Source organism: Equus caballus, chromosome 29 (assembly GCF_041296265.1).
Source record: "Equus caballus isolate H_3958 breed thoroughbred chromosome 29, TB-T2T, whole genome shotgun sequence".
In the NCBI taxonomy this organism is placed as follows: domain Eukaryota; kingdom Metazoa; phylum Chordata; class Mammalia; order Perissodactyla; family Equidae; genus Equus; species Equus caballus.
The window spans coordinates 33,219,789-33,239,075 of NC_091712.1; the positions used below are offsets into that span (position 1 = coordinate 33,219,789).

General features: G+C 43.3%; 1 protein-coding gene across 1 annotated transcript in view; it reads left to right on the top strand.

Annotated features, from left to right (window-relative positions):
• CCDC3 (coiled-coil domain containing 3) overlaps positions 1–18,788 on the top strand; it is an 80,774-nt gene extending 61,986 nt beyond the window's left edge. The window contains exon 3 of the mRNA XM_023632362.2: positions 16,776–18,788. Within this exon, the coding sequence (XP_023488130.1) occupies positions 16,776–17,051 (276 nt within the window). The 3' untranslated portion in view covers positions 17,052–18,788. The remainder of the gene's footprint in view (positions 1–16,775) is intronic.
• The last annotated feature ends 499 nt before the right edge of the window (positions 18,789–19,287 follow it).

The following is a 19,287-nucleotide window of genomic DNA, read 5'->3' on the forward strand; positions in this document are numbered from 1 at the left end:
GGGTTGGAATCAGTATTCCATGGCCTAGCACTTCCTGGTCATCTTTACATCATAGGCAACAGAAATGGTATTTGCAAAACTCCCTGGGGAGATATAGATCCACCCTCAAGAAGCTTAGAACCTAGATTGACATGTCACAAAATGAGACAAGTTCAGCTCTCCTTGGTGAGGTCCACATGCATACAATTGAGTAACGGAGCAGGGAGATGCAATGAGGAAATTCATTTTATATGTGAGTGGTAATCAAAATATCATAATCTTCAAAACTGATGTATTCTAAAAGTTACGAAACTGCTAGGCTCATTATGCCATTTTCAACCATAACAAGAAAGGATTTTTGTAATGGGCATTGAAAAAAATATTCCCTGGGGGGAAATGCAGCAGGCTACTCACAGCTGAATGGACCGGCCGGGGGCTCTGGGGGCCTCCAGGACTGAGAGGGTCAGAATCTCCACACCCTTGGAGCCAGTTGTTGCCTGTTGGAGGGCTCCACCATAGTCATAGGAAATGTGGGGTAAAACAGAGTTATCAAGGTTTATTTAATGGAGGACCAGTGTGCACAGCTGATCTGTTAACGAGTATTACAGCAAATAGGGAGACATAATATGCAGCATTTCTGAACTTTATTTGACCAAAAAACGCCCCTTTGTCTCCATGCCAGCATCTCATAAGATGAGTGCTCTGTAGACCCCACTTTGGGCAACACTTTGCAGTGGATTTACCTAAGGTCATAACTTTTTTTCTCTATACCTGAACTTAACCAATAAACTTCCCTTTCTGTGACAGCAGGAATTGACCCAAAGCAGCACAGACTTGCCTGGTTTTAATCGTGGGCCATACAGGACGTAAGCCCTGGCTGGCTAAGACCCTGTCTCCATCTTCCTGCACTCAGCCACTGCTGCTGTTTGGAGCCAGCTTCTGAAACGTGATCCCGTCTTCTAAATTTACCTGGGTTTCCTGTAACCCAGCATCTCCCCTCTAAAATTCACTGCCTTTTCTCATCTCCATCATGTCCCACGACTTCTGTGGGATTTGGTATGGGGATATACCAAATAACCCAGTCAGCTGGGTGGGCAGAGAGGGTCAGAAAAGGAAAATACACTCATTTCAGCATCCTTAAAGTTCCTGATCTTTCCAGAACAGGTAGTCAAAACTGACTTTCTTATGGGAAGCAGGACTTCACAAGGATCGTGGTTAAACCCAGAACCCCCTTTCAAAAGGTAGCTCCTGATTCTTCATTTATTGCCTGCTTAAGTCATTAAACTTGTTTCTATTTCAACCTGCATCCCTTCCTTCATTTATTAAGCACTTACTGTGTGCCACATGCCAGATGCAAAGATGAAAAATGGAACCCTTGTACTCCAGGGCCTTATGGTCTAGGAGAGAGTCAGACTTGCCAGCATTTAGAGCATGATGCGATAAACTTGACAGTGGAATCAGAACCATTACACACCTCTGCCTGGAGGAATCAGGGAAGGCTTCACAGAGGAGGTGACCCTTGCACTGAGACTTTGAGACTAAGTCGAATTTCATCAGTTGGATAAAATGTGAGGAGTGGGTTGGTGGAGATTTTCTAAGAAGAAGGAGCTATGCATGCAAAGGCGTAGCTACTTGAGAGAGCCTAGTATTGTTAGGGAGTAGCAATTGGATCAGGAAAGCTCAAGATCAGGATGAATAATAATAATAAAAGCTCCATTTATTGTTTACTTTATGCCAGGTGCTATGTCAAATGCATTACGTATAGTATCTGACTTAATCTTCAAGGCAAATCTATGGCAGAGGGATTATTATCCCCATGGTATAAATGAGGAGACTGAGCTGAGGCAGGTTCGTTGACTTAAGGCCGTGCTGTCAGATGATGGAAGAGCCAGGATGAAATCCTAGTTTTGCCCATGTTCCTGCCCAGGATACTAGACCGCCTCCTGCTTGCCCAGGCAGAGTCGTGCGAGGGGAGTGAGCTCCGTCCCCTTGAGCCAGTGCTGCCCAGTGAGAAGAACGCTTCTGTCCTCGCTTCCTCCTGCCCAGCCCCAGACCCCTTTCCTGTTCTCAGTCTCCTCTCCTTCCAGCCACGGCCTGTCCGGGACACTTGCTCTCCCTGCTGTTGGGCTCCTGGCACAGGGAGACAACTCTTTAAACTTTGGGTGGAGCAAAGAACCAGACGCCAAGTCAAATACAGTCATAGGAATCTCAGCTCATTTCTCCAGAGAGTCCTCAGAAGAACTGCCCTGTTGTCACTTCCATGGCTTGTGAGCTTTTTCAGTAGCTCTGGGTATCATCCAGCCTGTTAGTGTCAGGTCGTTCCAGAAACCATTCTGCATTCACTTGGCTCAGCTACCCACCTCCTCACACATTTCTTAGTCTAGGGCTTTAACACCATGGTGGAACAAAGAGAAGGGCCCCAAGAGAACCGTGGAGAACTTGGGTTGAGGCCTGGGGGCTTGACCCCCCACCCCGAGAGTTCCTGAATCACACAGAGAATGAAGGAATCTTGGCCTCTGCCCTCAACGGGGTCAGAAAACGCAGTGCAGTGTAAACTTTTCAGAACTAACTGACAAACTGCATGACCAGAGGGATCCCCTAATCTCCACACAGACAGTTGATGTTCCTGAGCACTGCACACTTGTAGATTCTAGAAAGCTTATCTTTCCAGTGTCACTGGGGGAGCATCTTAGAAACAGTTGGCTCGCCATTTTGGAAAGAGCTGTCTTGTTGATTTCCACCTGGAGGTTTGAAAATGGCAGCAGTCCACTGAGATGGAGTTGGAAGGATCCTTGACAAAGATCCTGAGAACCTGAGCTGTGACCTAGCAGCCCGCAGCAGTAAGCACAAATCAGTTTTGTGAAAGTCATGTGAGGAGGGTGAGGGGTAGGCAGTGAGGGTCTTGGGAGACTCCGTTACCAGGTGCTTTTCTTGTCCTTTGCTCTCCCTCCATTCTTTGGCTGTCGGCTGTTTTCCCTCCAAACTCATCCAGTTGTCAGCTGTTGCTTTTGCGTCTCCGTTTGCCTGGAGTCCCTCTCAAGGTTAAGGTTTGGGAGTTTTTTTCCTGTAAAGAGCCAGATAGTAAATATTATAAGTTTGTTGGACCAGTTTGTGTCACAACTACTCAATCCTGACATTGTGGCACGGAAGTAGCCAAGGACAATATATAAGCAAATGAATATGGCTGTGTTCCAATAAAACTTTATTCGCAACACCAGGCAGTGGGCCGGATTTGGTTCACAAGCCGTGGTTTGCTGACCCCTGCTCTAGATTTTAATTCTTTCCTTTTTGTCCTCGTCCTCTTTTTTGGAATCCCAAGAACAGGAACAAAGTGTTAAAAAGGCAAGCTGTTTGTCTGTGTTGTTGCTTTTGGACTCGCCTTCCCTCAATTTTAACATTTCAGAAAGTACACTTTGTCTTGTCTTTATAGGTGGTTATTTAAATTGAAAGCAGCTGTGAAGGCAAGAATCCTCCGAGCATTTGGTATGTCTGCTGCCATGAAATAGTAATTTTTAATACACTGTCTTTTTGTTTAGCTAGATACAAAGCTTATTGGTATATCGCAGACCAATTCAAGAAAACTTTCTGCACCTTATAGTGCCAGGCACGGTAGAGTAAATGCTTCTTGCTGGAATGAATGAACATATGGAAGCTGAAACTGCTTAGAAATGATTTTGAAAGAAATCATTTAGAGGTGATTTACATGGTAACATGGACATAGTTCCTGTACCTTTCATGATCTTGATGGTGAAACTTTCCCACAGCACCTGAGCTTCCTGGGGAAACCAGAGAACACATGGGAAGGTTTTGGGTAGAGGCACAGGTGTGAGACTCCCCATGGGTTTGTCCTGTCATTGGAGACAGGTGACTGCCCAAAAGGCCACACTCAGAGACTCATAGCTGCAAAGACACCCATGTCGGCATCCTCCCCCACTGGCTTGTGGTCATAAGGATAAAGGAGGATTAACCACTGATGATCCAGTCTTGCAGCTCATGGTGGCCAGGCACAACCACCAGCATCCAATGAAATGCTCAGTGGAAGTGTACGAACGGATGTCTGGAAAATAGTCATGATGAAATGCTGAAGGGAAAAAATTAGAACAGAAAATCTAATAATGGCCTGATTCCCGTTGTGTTTAAAGTGATTATGTATCTCTACCCGTAGAAACAATCCTAGGAAGAAATATATTAAAACCTCAACAGTGCCAATCTCTGTGAGGTAGAATTACAGGTGACTTTAACTATCTTTTTTTGTGTCCTATAATTTTTTTTGTTTGTTTTTGGAGGTTTTTTTTGGTGAGGAAGAGTCTGTCTGAGCTAACGTCTGTTGTCAATCTTCCTCTTTTTTTTTTGCTAGAGGAAGATTAACCCTGAGCTAACATCTATGCCAGTCTTCCTCTATTTTGTATGTGGGAATGCCTACACAGCATGGCTGATGAGTGGTGTAGGTCCATGCCCGGGATCCAAAGCCACAAACCCCTGCTGCGAAAGCGGAGTGCAGCAGAGTTAACTGCTATACCATGGGGCTGGCCCCTGGGTCCTATAATTTTTTAAAGTTTCTCTGCAATTAACATGGTACTTTCATAGTTTAGAAAGGTGTTAGTGGTGCAGCGGTCAAGTTCACACGTTCCACTTTGGTGGCCTGGGGTTCACTGGTTCAGATCCCGGGTGCGGACATGGCACTGCTTGTCAATCCATGCTGTGGCAGGCATCCCACATATAAAGTAGAAGAAGATGGGCACGGCTGTGAGCTCAGGGCTGATCATCTTCTTCCTCTTCAAAAAATTACTATAAAAAGTGTTGTTTTCAAAAGATAACGAATGCGTATCCCATCCTACCTTTTATCTTATTGAGAGTATAAGAGCAGGCTCCCCTCTGACAGCCTTGCCATCTACTCTGTAGCAAGGACCTCGCTGGCCACATGGAGCTTTCCAGAGAAAAACAACCCTGCCAAGGCAAGTGCATGGAGTGCTGAGACAACAGATGTCAGCTTTCTCCTTCTTGGCCAATCAGAACTGGTGTGATGTGGACCTGAGGATGAGCCTGCATGTGAGGAGTCTGTTGCTTCAGGGCCCCCAGACATGGCCATTTGTTTCTCTTTGGTTCTTCTTCAAAGAAAGCGCGGCAGGACTTGTCTCAGGTTGCCCTAGCCTCTCCCTCTCCTCTTCTCAGTTCGCTAAAAAAATACCGCAAAGCTAAATGAGCAGATAACATCTTGACCTTTTATGTTTTTTAAGAGCGGTTTTCTAAAGAGATTGATTTCATTGGGAAAGCATTCCAGAGAAAGGACAGTTTCTTAAACACATCTCTCTGAAAGCACAGCTCTTCTGTAGAGATGGAATTTTCTTTTGAGGTGATGGCCAGGATTCAGGAGGCCTCCTTGAAATACTATTGGCTGCGGCTTCATCATTTTACAGGGTTAGCCTCTATTCCCAGGGCCTAGGGTCTCCCTTCTTGGAGGCATAGCCCTCTTTTCTGCAGAGGTAAAGACCTTCTGCCTGGGAAGGAGTCCTGGGCACAGCTTTGCTAATGGTGACGTTGGACAAGTTACTAGGAGTCTTTCTAAGTCCTTCTGCTCCTACTCAAACCTTCCCATATCAAAGAGGATTTAGAATGACATTCACTAAGGACCGCCAGTCATTCCGTCCATCCCATCTTAATAACTGCCCCTCCCACCCACACTCTCTCTCCATGTGTCCCTCTGTTCCATCTTGGTTTCTTCAAGCTGTCATCAAGGTGGTCATCTTCTTGCTGTAGCTCCCTAGAGTAGGGAACAGCTGGCCCCTTGGTCTGAGGGATGACTGTGGAGAGTGCTGATGTCTTAGAAGTGATCACATAAGTCCCACCAAGAGTACAGATCTTGTTGCATCCTACTGTGTTTGCTTTTACTTATTTTAAAATGCAGCTTTTGAAGAACATCCTAAACATGACTAACCCTTGTCTTTGATGTTATGTTCCAGCACATTATGGGACTCTGTCCTTTCAAAATTTGAACAAACAGCCATGTAAAACTCTAGTCTTCTTGTTATAATAGACTTTCTTGGACTCTTTCATCCTGTTCTTGATTGAAGAATCTACCGTAACTTTTAGAAAGACAGTGACTTAATGAGAGAGAATATAAAGAATATATAGAATATATATAAAGAATAAATAGAATATAAAGCGCTTATTCTAGTACTTGACCATATTAAATCCTCAGTAACTTATATAGGTGATATCTGGTCCTATAAATACAAATAATGAGTTTTCCAGAATCTCCAGTGTCAACCTTCTTTTTGAGGGGGCTCTTTTTGGCCAGAAGAGGGCAGTGTTGCATGTGTGTCTCCCCCGTGTAATAGTGGCAGCCCCAGCTCTATGAAATGACAGATGCTTTTGGAACACTTAACTTGATTCAGATTTTTTATCATATGTCTACAATGGCCAGGGCAACAAGGCTACAAAGACCAAGATGGAGTAGGCCTTCAAGAGTTTGCAATATGACACGGGCAGTGCTGCCTGGTGCTTGGGGAGTGCTATATGAATAGCTATAGGGTGCTCTGCATACATGGGAGCAGGGAACATGATGTACAATTGGAGACCCCAAGGAAAACGTCATGGAGGTGGACCTGCAGAATGGTTATAGGATTGCCAGACAGAGCTGGAGGAGGATAGCCCTCCGGAAGTAGGAGGAGCAGAGCAGAGGCCCAGAGGTGGGAAAGAAGATGACATACTGGGAGACAACAAGAGCCAGGTTGCTTTGGTGAGCAGAAGTGTGTGAACAGAAGGATAAAAAATAAGACTGGAGTTGGAGGCCAGGTCCAATCACAGAAGTTAGGGGTTTTCAGAGATCCTGTAATAATGACTAAGATTTAGTGGACATTTACTATGTATGAGGGTGTCTTAGTCCATTCTGGCTGCCAAAACAAAATTCCACAGATGAGTGGCTTATAAACAACATAAATTTATTTCTCACAATTCTGCAGGTTGGAACTCTGAGATCAGGGTGCCAGCAGGGTCAAGTGTGGTCCCTCTTCCGGGTCTCAGACTCCTCTTCCTATCTTCACATGGCAGAAGGGGTGAGGGAGCTCTGGAGGCCTCTTTTATAAAGTCATTAATTCCATTCATGAGGGCTCTGCCCTCAAGACCCAATTATTCCTCAAAGGCCCCACCTCCTAATACCATCACCTTGAGCATTAGGATTTCAACATACAAATTTTAGAGGGACGCAAACTTTCAGACCATAGCACACGGTATGGTTCTAAGCACTTTACATGTAAAACTCCTTAAATCCCTGAAACAACCCTCTGAGATGAGTTGTTCTCCCAGCGCACGCAGGAGGAGACTGGGAGTTGCAGGTTGGGTTCTCTGGGAAGTAGACCCTGACCTAAGAGTAGTATGCAAGAAGTTGTTCTCTTTTCTTAGCAGAGTGCTCCTGGCATCAACACCTGAGGAAGAGAAGGGGAGGAGAGGAAAGAGCGAGATTGGGCAGAGGGGGAAGCTGGACTGCACTGCTGTCTCCCCAAAGGCCATAGGTTACCCCATGGGGCACGCTGAGGCTAGGATGGCCCTTCAGAGATGTGCCAGGTTGGGACTTGGAACAGACTTGGCTGTCGTATCCTTGTGTCAACCAGCCATTGAATGTGGGTGACCGGGGGAAGGAGGTGTGACGGGGTGAGGTGGCTCTCTTAAGTCAGGGGCAGATTCTGGAGAGAGACTCAGAGGAGGGCTGTCGGCCAGCAGCCTTCTAAGAAGCTAGGGGAACTACTCCTTCAGTCCTGAAGGGGGGTCTGGCCAGTGCAGCACAGATCCCGCCTCCCTGAGTTTAAGAAGGTTGCTAAGGTCACACTACTCATCAGCAGAAGAGGCAGGACCAAGGCAGCTGGCTTTTCAACATTTCACTACGTTGCAGTGTGTATGGGGTGGATCAATGGATATTTCCAAGCAGTGGTAAGTTGCTGCTGAAGCCTTAATTTGGAAGCATAGGTCTTGATAGTAGCATCTAGAACACGTGGGAGAAGAGAGATATGGGAGGTTAGAAATTTTTTTTTTTTTTAAATAAAGGTAACACTAGCATATAGGACAGAATTCAGAAAGTATGAAAGGTAACACAATGAAAATCTCACCATTGTCCCTTCTGTTCCCTGGACGTAGTCAGTTTCTTATCTATTCTTCCAGAGATAGCGTGTGCATATTTCAGCAGAGATAGATATGGAACCCATGTTTTATAGTTGGGTGTCACACGATCCGCTCTGTTCTGCACCTTGGTCTTAATATATTAACAACCTTGCTTAGATACTGTTACAATGCTATTCATGTGACACTGCCTTGTTCTTTTAAAGATGGTGGATGTTTCCATTACGTGGATTTACTATAATTTATTGACCTCTCATGATGGGCATTTTTAGATTGTTTCTGATCCTTTTTTCTTCCCTCAAGCTTTGAGATATAATTAGCATATAACCTTGTATAAGTTTAAGGTGTACAGCCTGTTGATATGCTACTTAGATATTACAAAGTGATTACTGCCATAGCATTAGCAAATAGCTCCATCGTGTCACATAATCATCTTTTTGGGGGTGAGGACACTTAAGATTTACTCTCTTAGCAACTTTAAAGTATAGAATATAGTATTGCTAACCATAATCACCATGCTGTACATTAGATACCCAGAACTTTCCATCTTGTAACCTAAAGTTTGTACCTTTTGACCAACATCTCCCCATTTCCCCCAGCCCCTAGTAACCACCATTTGACTCTGTTTCTATGTTTAGCTTTTTTAGACTCCACATATAAGTGAGATCATACAATATTTGTCTTTCTCTGACTTTTTTCACTTAGCATAATGCCCTCAAGGTCCATCCATGCTGTCGCAAATGGTAGAATTCTTTCTTTCTCATGGCTGAATAACATCCCACTGTGCATATACACCACATCTTCTTTATCCATTCATCTGTTGATGGACACAGGTTGTTTCCCTTTCTCAGCTATTGTGAATAAGGCTTCCCTGAGCATGGGAATGCAAATATCTCTTTGAGATCCTATTTTTATGTCCTTTGGATCTTTACCCAGAAATAGGAATGCTGGGTCATATGGTAGTCCTCGTTTAAATTTTTGGGGGAACCTCCATAATGTTTTCCATAGTGGCTGGACCATTTTACATTCCCATCACCAGTGCACAAGGGTTTCCTTTTGTCTACAGCCTCACCAACACTTGTTATTTCTTGCCTTTTTTATTATAGACATTCTAACAGATTTGAGGTGATATCTCATTGTGGTTTTAATTTGCATTTCCCTGATGATTAGTGATGTTGAGCACCTTATCATGTACCTGCTGGCCATTTGTATGTCTTCTTTGGAAAAATGTCTATTCAGAGCCTCTGCCCATTTTTTAATTGGATTGTTTTTTTATACTGAGTTGTACGAGTTCTTTATATACTTAGGATATTAACCCCTTATCAGTTACACGATTTGCAATTACTTTGCCCCGTTTGTTAGGTTGCCTTTTCATTTTGTTGCTGTTTTCTTTGCTGTGCAGAAGCCTTTTAGTTTGATGTAGTCCTACTTGTTGATTTTTGCTTTTGTTGGCAAATCTGAAAAATAATCACCAAGACTGAAGTCAAGAAGCCACCTATGTTTTCTTCTAGGAGTTCATGGTTTCAGGTCTTACATTCAAGTCTTTAATCCATTTTGAGTTGATTTTTGTGTATGGTATATGATATTAGTCCAGTTTCATTCTCTTACATGTGGCTATCCAGTTTTCCCAACACCATTTATTGAAAAGACTGTCCTTTTCCCCTTCTGTATTCTAGGCCACTATGACTTAAATTAATTGAACATATATGTACGGATTTATCTCTGGGCTCTCTGTTGTCTTCCACTGATCTGTGTGTGTGTTTCCATGCCAATACCATCTGTTTTAATTACTGCAGCTTTGTAATATACTTTGAAATCAGGAAGCATGACGCCTCCAGCTTTGCTCTGCTTGCTCAAGATTGCCTTGGCTATTTGGGGTCTTTTGTAGTTCCATATAAATTTTAGGATTGTTTGTTCTATTTCTGTGAAAAATGCCATTAAAATTTTGATAGAGATTGCATTGAATCTGTAGATTGCTTTGGAAAATATGGGCATTTAAACAACGTTCTTCTAATCCACAGGCACACAATATCTTTCATCAGTGTCTTCTGGTTTTCAGTGTACAGGTCTTTTTCACCTCCTTGGTTAAATTTTTATTTTATTTTTTTGTTTCTTAAATTTTGCTGAGGAACATTTGCCCTGAGCTAATGTCCACTGCCAGTCTTCCTCTTTTTTCTTGTTTTTATATGTGAGTTGCCACCACAGCATGGCCACTGAAAGATGAGTGGTGTACATCCATGCCTGGGGAAACAAACCTGGGCTGCCAAAGCAGAGCACATCAAGCTTAACCCCTAGGCCACCAGGGCTGGCCCTGTATTTTATTCTTCTTGATGCAATTATAAAGGGGATTGTATTTTTAATTTCTGTCTCATTGTGTTTCTTTACACTGATAAAAAAACGATTTTTGTACGTTGATTTTGTATCCTGCAACTTTACTGAATTCATTTATTAGTTTTAATAGGTTTTTTTGGTGGAGTCTTTAGGGTTTTCTCTATATAAGATCATGTCATCTGCAAATACATTTTTACTTCTTCCTCTCCAATTTGAATGCCTTTTGTTTCTTTTTTTTTTTTTTTTTGCCTAATTCCTCCAGCTAGGACTTCTAATACTATCTTGAATAAAAGTGGCAAGAGTGGGCATCCTTGTCCTGTTCCTGATCTAGAGGAAAATCTCTTAGCTTTTCATGATTCAGTATGAAGTTAGCTGTGGGCTTGTCACATATGGCCTTTATTAGGTTGAGGTACATTCTGTCTATACCCATTTTATTGAGAGTTTTTATCATAAATAGACGTAGAGAAACATTTGACAAAATTCAGCATCTATTGAGATGATCATGTGATTTTTATCCTTAATTTTGTTAATGTGGTATATCACATTGATTTGAAGATGTTGAACCATCCTTGCATCACTAGAATAAATCCCACTTGATCAGGGTGTATGATCTTCTTAAGGTATTATTGAATTCTGTTTGCTAATATTTTATTGAGGTTTTTTGCATCTGTGTTCATCAGGGATATTGGCCTATAATTTCTTTTCCTGTGGCATCCTTGTCTGGTTTTGCTATCAGGGTAATGCAGGACTTGTAAAATGAGTTTGGAAGTGTTCCCTCCTCTTCTGCTTTTTGGAAGAGTTTGAGAAGGGTTTGTATTCTTATTTAAATGTTTGATAGAGTTCACCAGTGAAGTCTTTTGGTCCTGGACTTTTGTTTGTTGGGGGTTTTTGATTACAGTTTCAATCTCCTTGCTAGTAATCAATCTATTCAGATTTTTTGTTTTTTCATGATTTAGTCTTGATAGATTGTATGTTTCTAGGAATTTATACATTTCTTCTATGTTGTCCAATTTTTTGGTGTATAATTGTTCATAGTAGCCTCTTATGATCTTTCATATTTCTGTGGTGTCAGTTGTAACATCGCATCTTTCATTTCTGAATTTGTCTTCTTTCTTTTTTTTCATGGTGAGTCTAGCTAAAGGATTGTCTGTTTAGATTCTTTTCAAAAAACAAGCTCTTAGTTTCATTGATCTTTTCTATTGTCATTTTAGGCTCTATTTAATTTATTTCTGCTCTTTATTTCCTTCCTTCTACTAACTTTGGGCTTAGATTGTACTTCTTTTTCTAGTTTCTTAAGGTGTGAAGTTAGGTTATTTATATGACATATTTCTTGTTAACGTAGCATTTAACATTAAGAACTTCCTTCTTAGTACTGGTTTTGCTGCATCCCATAAGTTTGGTATGTTGTAAATTTTTATTTCTCTTAAGATTTCTTCTTTGACCCATTGGTTGTTCAGTGGCATGTTGTTTAATCACCACATATTTGTGAATTTTCCAGTTTTCGTCCCATAATTGATTTCTAGTTTCATAGCATTGTGGTTTGAAAAGATGCTTGATATAATTCCAGTCTTCTTAAATTCAATAAAACTTGTTTTGTGGCTTAACATATGATCTACTTTAGAGAATGCTCCGTGTGCACTTGGGAAGAATGTGTATTCTGTTGCTTTTGGAGGGAATGTTCTATATATGTCTGTTAAATCCATCTGGTCTAATGTGTCACTTAAGGTCGGTATTTCCTTATTGATCTTTTGTCTGGATGATCTATCCATTGATGAAAGGGGGGTAATAAAATCCCTACTATTATTATATTGCTGCCTATTTCTCCCTTTAGGTGTTAACATTTGCTTTATATATTTAGGTGCTCCTATATTGGGTGCATAAATATTTACAAATGTTATATCCTTTTGTTAGATTGATCCCTTTATCATTATATAATGGCCTTCTTTGTCTCTTATTACAGTCTTTGTTGTAAAGTTTATTTTGTCTGATATAAGTATAGCCACCCCAGCTTTCTTTTGGTTTCTATTTGCATGGAATGTCTTTTTCCATCCCTTTACTTTCAGTCTGTGTGTGTCCTTAAAGCTGAAGTGAGTTTGTTATTGGCAGCATGTAGTTGGGTCTTGTTTTTCGTTGTTGTTGTTCATCCAGTCACTCTGTCTTTTGACTGGAGAATTTAGTCCATTTACATTTAAAGTAATCATTGATAGGTATGAACTTATTGCCATTTTGTTTATTGTTTTCCGCTTTTTTGTAATTCCTTCATTCCTTTCTTCTTTTGCTCTCTTCCTTTGTGATTTGATGATTTTCTGTAGTGGTAGGCTTAGATTCCTTTCTGTTTATCTTTTGTGTACAATAGGTTTTTCCTTTGTGGTTACCAAGAGGCTTACATAAAACAACTTCTATTTATAAGTCTATTTTAAGTTGTTACAACTTATTTTCAAATTCATTCTAAAACTCTATATTTTTACTCCCCCTCCCCACATTTAATGTTTTTGATGTCACAATTTTTGTCTTTTTTCTTGTGTATCCATTAACAAATTATTGTAGTTATAGTTATTTTTACTTCTTTTATCTTTTAACCTTCATACTGGCTTTATGAGTGATTAAGCCACCACAGTTACAACATTAGATTATTCTGAATTTTGCTATATATTTGCTTTTACCAGTGAGATTTACACTTTCATATGTTTTCCTATTTACTAATTAGTGCCCTTTTGTTTCAGCTTGAAGAACTCCCTTTAACATTTCCTATAAGGCCAGTTTAGTAGTGATGAACTCCTTTAGCTTTTGTTTTTCTGTAAAACTCTTTATCTCTCCTCCAATTCTGAAGGACAGTTCTTCCAGGTAGAGCATTCTTGGTCGACAGGGGGTTTTACCACCCCCCCCCCCCCAACCACCATATTTTGAATATATCATGCCATTACCTTCTGGCCTGCTATGTTTATGCTAAAAAAATCTACTGATAGTCTTATGGGGGATCCCTTGTAAATACAAATTGATTTTCTCTTGCTGCTTTTAAGATTTTTTTTTCTTGTCTTTAACTTTTGACACTTTAATTATAATATGTCTTGGTGTGCATCTCTGGGTTCAGTTTATCTGGAACTCTCTAGGCTTCCTGGAAATGGATGTCTGTTTCTTTCCCTAGGTTAGGGAAGTTTGCAGCTATTATTTCTTCAAATAAGTTTTATGCCCTTTCTCTCTCTTCCTTCTCTGGGACCCCTATAGTGAATGTTGGTTTACCTGGTGTCCCATAAGTTCTTTAAGCTATCTTCACTCTTTTTCATTCTGTTTTCTTTTTGTTCCTCCAATTGGGTGAGTTCCACTGCCCTGTGTTCAAGTTCACTGATACTTTCCTGTGCTTCATCTAATCTGCTGTTGAACCCCTGAATTGTATTTTTCAGTGCAGTTACTGTATTCTTCAGCTCTGTGACTTCTATTTGGTACTTTCTATATTTTCTATCTCTTTGTTGAAATTCTCACTTGTTTGTGCATTATTCTCCCAAGCTCACTGAGCATCTCTATCACCATTATTTTGAACTTTTTTTTTATCAGATAAGTCACTTATCTCTGTTTCATTAAGGTCTTTTCCTGAGTTTTTATCTTGCTCTTTTGTTTGGAAAGTATTCATTTGTTTCTTCATTTTCCTTGCCTCTCTGTGTTAGTTTCTACATAAAACAGCCACTTTTCCCTGTCTTGAAGGACTGGCCTCTTGTAGGAAATGAACCTTGTCATTCTGCCTTGCCCTAGCTCTTCGTTGTATCTCAAAACTTTGTGATTGTCTGTGCAGCTTACTTTAATCTTAGTGGCTCCCAGTAGTTGAGGGTGTGCCAAGAGCTGTCAGTGACCCGAGGGGGATGATCTCAGTCAACACCTAGGTTCAGGCTGATTGGAAACCAAACCCTCAAGCAGCAGCTTTTAAAGTATGCAGATATTCCTCTTTCAGGGGAAAACTGGGAGTTAGTCATTTGTCTGCTCCGTCTGCACTGAGCCCTGGGGTAATAACCACTTAGGAAGTGTTTCTTTGAGGATGTAAGGGTGATCTGGCTGTGATATCTCTCACCCCATTGATTGCCAGGCTTGGTTTGGCTGGCTAGGCAGGTGTCCCCTTCCTCCCTCACCACCCCATGTTTTTCATTCCTGAAGCTGTTTGCTCAGTTGAAGAGGATGACCTTCTCCAATGGAGGAGGATTTTTCTTTGGTATATGAGTAGCTGCTCCCCTGCTAGAACCTCCAAACAAGCTCTCAAGAACTGTTTCTTTGCTTGTATTCACCCCATTGAACCCATGAACACAGTTGCACTGGCCACTGGAGCTTGGCTATCAAGGGATGTGTCCTCTGTTCGGCAACCACAAAAGCTGGGGCACCAGACATATACACAAGCTCCTTTCTTGGAGACACTGGCAACCCACAGTAGGGCAGAGGGAGAACATGAAGATGGTACCCATCAGCCTCCTCAGTCTTTGGAGAGGGTTGCAGTTGGCTCCTAGATGTGTGCTTAATTAGAAGGCTGCCCCTCAGGCTGCAGGCAACTATGAAGATAAGCTAATAGGGCCTCTTCAAAGAAAGACTGGGTGCTTTTCAGTCAGCTGCCCCTGTGCTGGGCCTTGGGGTGGGTAAGTGCATGCATGTAAGCCCTTTAAGAACTATTTCTCAGTTCGCTATAGCCATGTGGGTCTGTGGACACAAACCCCATAGGCTTTCTTTGGGGACTCGCTTCTCAGGTGCAGATCTTAAAAGTTGGGGTACCCAATGTGGGGTCCAAATCCTTCACTGCTCAGGCAGAAGCTCAGCATTGTGAGTTCCCTGCTTCTCCTGGGTTGCGACACCCAGGGCTTTATGGTGAGACTGTGTCTCAGCCTCTCTTTCAATGTGGGGTTTTTCTCATTTGCCCAGCATGTAGAAGTCACTTACCTAGTTTTGGGTTTCTTTCAGAGGAGACTGTTCTGTATGTGGGAGGGAGTGAGTCCAGGATCCTCTTATGTCACCATCTTGAACTAGAACACTGTCTCTTATCTTTTTGATGATAGCCAACCTAACAGCTGTGAGGTAGTATTTCATTGTGACTTTGATTGCATTTCCTTAAGAATTAGTCGTGTTGTGTATCTTTTCATATACCTGTTTCCATTTGTGTATCTTTGTTGGAGAAATACCTGCTAAGGTTCTTTGCCTGAGAGAGGCTGGAGCTGGCTCACAACCCACTGCAGCATCCACAGCTGGGACTGAGGTCTGTCTCCCCATTACCTGACATATGGGTGGTGACACTCCTCCTGCATCCCCAGACGTAAGGTTGCTGGATCCCACAGCTCTCCCAAAGACAGTTGTTCATGGATAGGTGCCAAATTTTGGTGGTTTTGGGGCGGGGGACAAAAACGAAGGACATTTTATGCTGCCACAATACTAACATCACTCCTCAGTCTTCTTGTATCTATAACAAATACTATCATGTTTGTGCACGTGGCAGTTGGCACACATAGCAGTATTTCCATGAGATAAAGCCCCAGAATGACTAGATCAAAATGTAGATGCATTTGCAGTTGCATGGGGGTCACCAAATTGCTCTTTATGGAAGTTTACACTCTACCCACAGTTTGAGGGTGCCTGCTTCCCCACATCCTGACTCGGATTTTACCAATCTGTGAAAAATAGCAATTCATTTGGGCTCTAATTTGCATTTTTCTTTTTTTTTTTTTTTTTTGAGAAAGATTAGCCCTGAGCTAACTACTGCCAGTCCTCCTCTTTTTGCTCAGGAAGCCTGGCCCTGAGCTAACATCCGTGCCCATCTTCCTCCACTTTATATGTGGGATGTCTGCCACAGCATGGGGTGCCAAGCAGTGCCGTGTCCACACCCGGGATCCGAACCAGCGAACCCTGGGCTGCCGAGAAGCAGAACGTGCGAACTTAACCACTGTGCCACCAGGCCAGCCCCAGCATTTATCTTATTATGAGTGGGGCTGAGCTTCTTTTTGTATGTTTGAGAAATGTATATTTCCTTTCCTGTGAACTATCCATATTCTTTGTATATTTTTATTTTCAGGTTTTGGTGTTTTTCTGATTCACTGGACTCTTTCCCTTTTGATATGAGTGACACATATTCAGCATATCTTAAAACAAAATCATCCAAGGAACCCAACTATAGAAGCAAAAGAGGGGTTCTGTTTTGTATTTGAGGTCAAGGTGGGATTCACAGGGTGAACGGAGGAAGCCGTCATGAGGGATGTCCTCGCCCTGGGGTCAGGGCTGTTGGTGATATCAGGGTCTTGGTTGCCGGGCGCTTGGCAGCACCCAGGGATGTTTACCTGGGGAGGTTTTCTGAAACTCACCTGCCTGTCCCTCCCGGGCGTTTATTTCCCCAGCTCATGTGTTCCTCGGTGCAGAAAGCCCTGTTCGAGGAGGAGGACCACGTCAAGAAACTGCAGCAGAAGGTGGCCACACTGGAGAAGCGGAACCGGCAGCTCCGGGACCGGGTGAAGAAGGTGAAGAGGTCTCTACGGCAGGCGCGGAAGAACGGCCGCCACCTGGAGCTGGTGAACCAGAAGCTCAGCGAGAAGCTGGCAGCTGCAGCAGGAGCCATCCCGCACATCAACGCCCTGGGGCGGGAGCCTGCACGCAGCTCCTACCTGCGGGGGTAGTGGGACTGCACGTGGCCTGGGCCAGCCCTGCTGGGGCACATTGCCTCTCGCCATGGAATGGAGCGATGGTGGTTTTGTATGTACACATATTTCAAATCTTGTAGAAGATATTTTTGTTCATTTTGTAGCATCTAGTTGGTTTAAAAGGCAAGCTTTGCTTTCCCTCAGTTGCTGGCCTGGTCCCAGACACAGTGCTCCGAAGTCCAGTGGCAGCAGGATCCCGGAGTGCTGTGTGCTTTCCTGGGGCCTGGCCTCGGCTTCCAGGAGCAGCCTGCAAAGTGCACTTATTGGGTAAAGAACATTTTAGAATCTCTAGATGCATGAGACTTTGAGGGGCTTGGCCTTTATTTCAGAAGAGAGGCAGTGTGGTCTCAGCTCTGAGCTCCAGGACAGCTACTAGTTTTGAGGAGTGATCAGAATCAAGTCGTGGAACCTTCTGGTGTCTCATTTTCCAGAGCTCTGGAAGGAGAATGGTGGCCTCGCAAAGCACCCAAGGATGCCTGTAAATAAACACGTGCGGGGCGTCCCTGCTCCAGCCAGCATTTCCTCACAGCTGAGGCTTATTAAGGCCTAATGAGCTCATCACGGGTAAGGGAATTGAGTTGGGAGTGGGGCAGCAGGAATTAAACAAGATGAATTACACCTGATTTCCAACGCCAGCTACCCAGAGCTGAAGATGATCCCTGTGGGTCACTCTAGTCAAGAGCAGAATTGCCTTTATGGGCCCGTCATGTTTCATCAAACCACACTCCTAAGCTGGAAGGGCCTGAGCAATATTGCAGCCACTGCTTAAGTTCGAACTCGTTTACCCAGTAATTGCTTCCAACTCCTCCAGATTCGAGGCGAGCCGACCCGATATTCTGTGAACTTCTGTTCTGCAGAGATGCCTCCTGCCCAGCCAGGCTCTCGAAGGGCTTCTTCCAGGCATTCCAATCTCTGCTGCTTTGTGCAAACGCTTTCCACCCACCAGGACTGTCTGTCCCCTGGGAGTAATGTTTGCACATCAGTCCACTTGTTGTTGTGTCAGTTCCTGGACGTGATCAAAGCACTTCACCCTCTTTAGAAAAACTTTTAAAGAGAGAACTACACATAAAAAGTATTCTCCATACCTATCACTTGGGCACAGTCAATTACTCCCTGTGTTATTAAGAAGTCAGCTGAGGGGCTGCCTCTTGGTTATCTTCTGATGATGCAGTTCCAAACCCCCAAGTTTCCCTTCATTGCTGTTTCAGATAGAAGCTGCAGATCAGGAGATCGGCCGCCCAGAGATGGCCCAGACCCTGCAGGCCCTGATTGTGCTGTGTTCTCCGTTGGAAATGGCAGTTACACTGTCAGATTTCCGTTCCACTGCCTTTAGGAAAACCCCATCCTTCTTGCTCTGGCAGCCAGTCTGGGGCAGGAGCCTGTTTCACATGAGTCTTGGTGGCAGGATTCTGCCTGAGAGGAGGCATCTACGCCCTGGACTAGATAGCATGGGAACTTTTGCTCAAGGGTACTTCATGTCCAAGCTTCTGCCACTGCTTTACTAGCTGTATTCTTCATAGTGTGGTGCATTAGAAGGCGCATCTTCTAGTCTCTTCTTCCTGGGGATATTTCCTTAGAGCAGTTTTCTCCCGCCCAAGGGAATGGCAAGCCTCAGGTGACTTACAGCCAGGGTTTGGAGAGCTGTGGGAGCTGGATCACTACAGATGCATTATGTTCTGCCTTTGCAATAAACGAGCAATATTTCAGCCACAACAGGAAAGCAGTGTGTGTTTCTTTTGGGTCAGGGAGACTTCAGGGTTTCCAGCTTTGGTCTGGAAAGTCTGTTTAGATCCTCTGGGGGAAGCATCTGTGAGCAACACCATTTAGGAGACTGAGCCCAAGCCTCCTCTGTTGTCCCCACTGGGATGTCGCCTCCAGGGTTCCTGTCTCTCAGCACACCTTCGGAAAACCAGTGCTCTCCTGGCCTGCTCCTCACAGGGACAAGCAGCTTCATTAATCAATGTCTTCAAAAATACATTCATATCTGTTGCCAAAGGGAACTCCCCAGGGCCCTGGTGTCTGCTGCATTGTCATCTGACCATAGCCCTTGCCACCTGTGTATTGTGCTAGTAGGAATTCTTTATGAAAGAAAATTCCAAGAATTACTCAGAACTTGACACCCGTTAGCCAACCTGCTGTAGCATCATCTCTGAGATACAGGCCATTGCTTCAGCTTTGTACTTCGAGGAGGCCAAATGACTTTTCTCAAGTT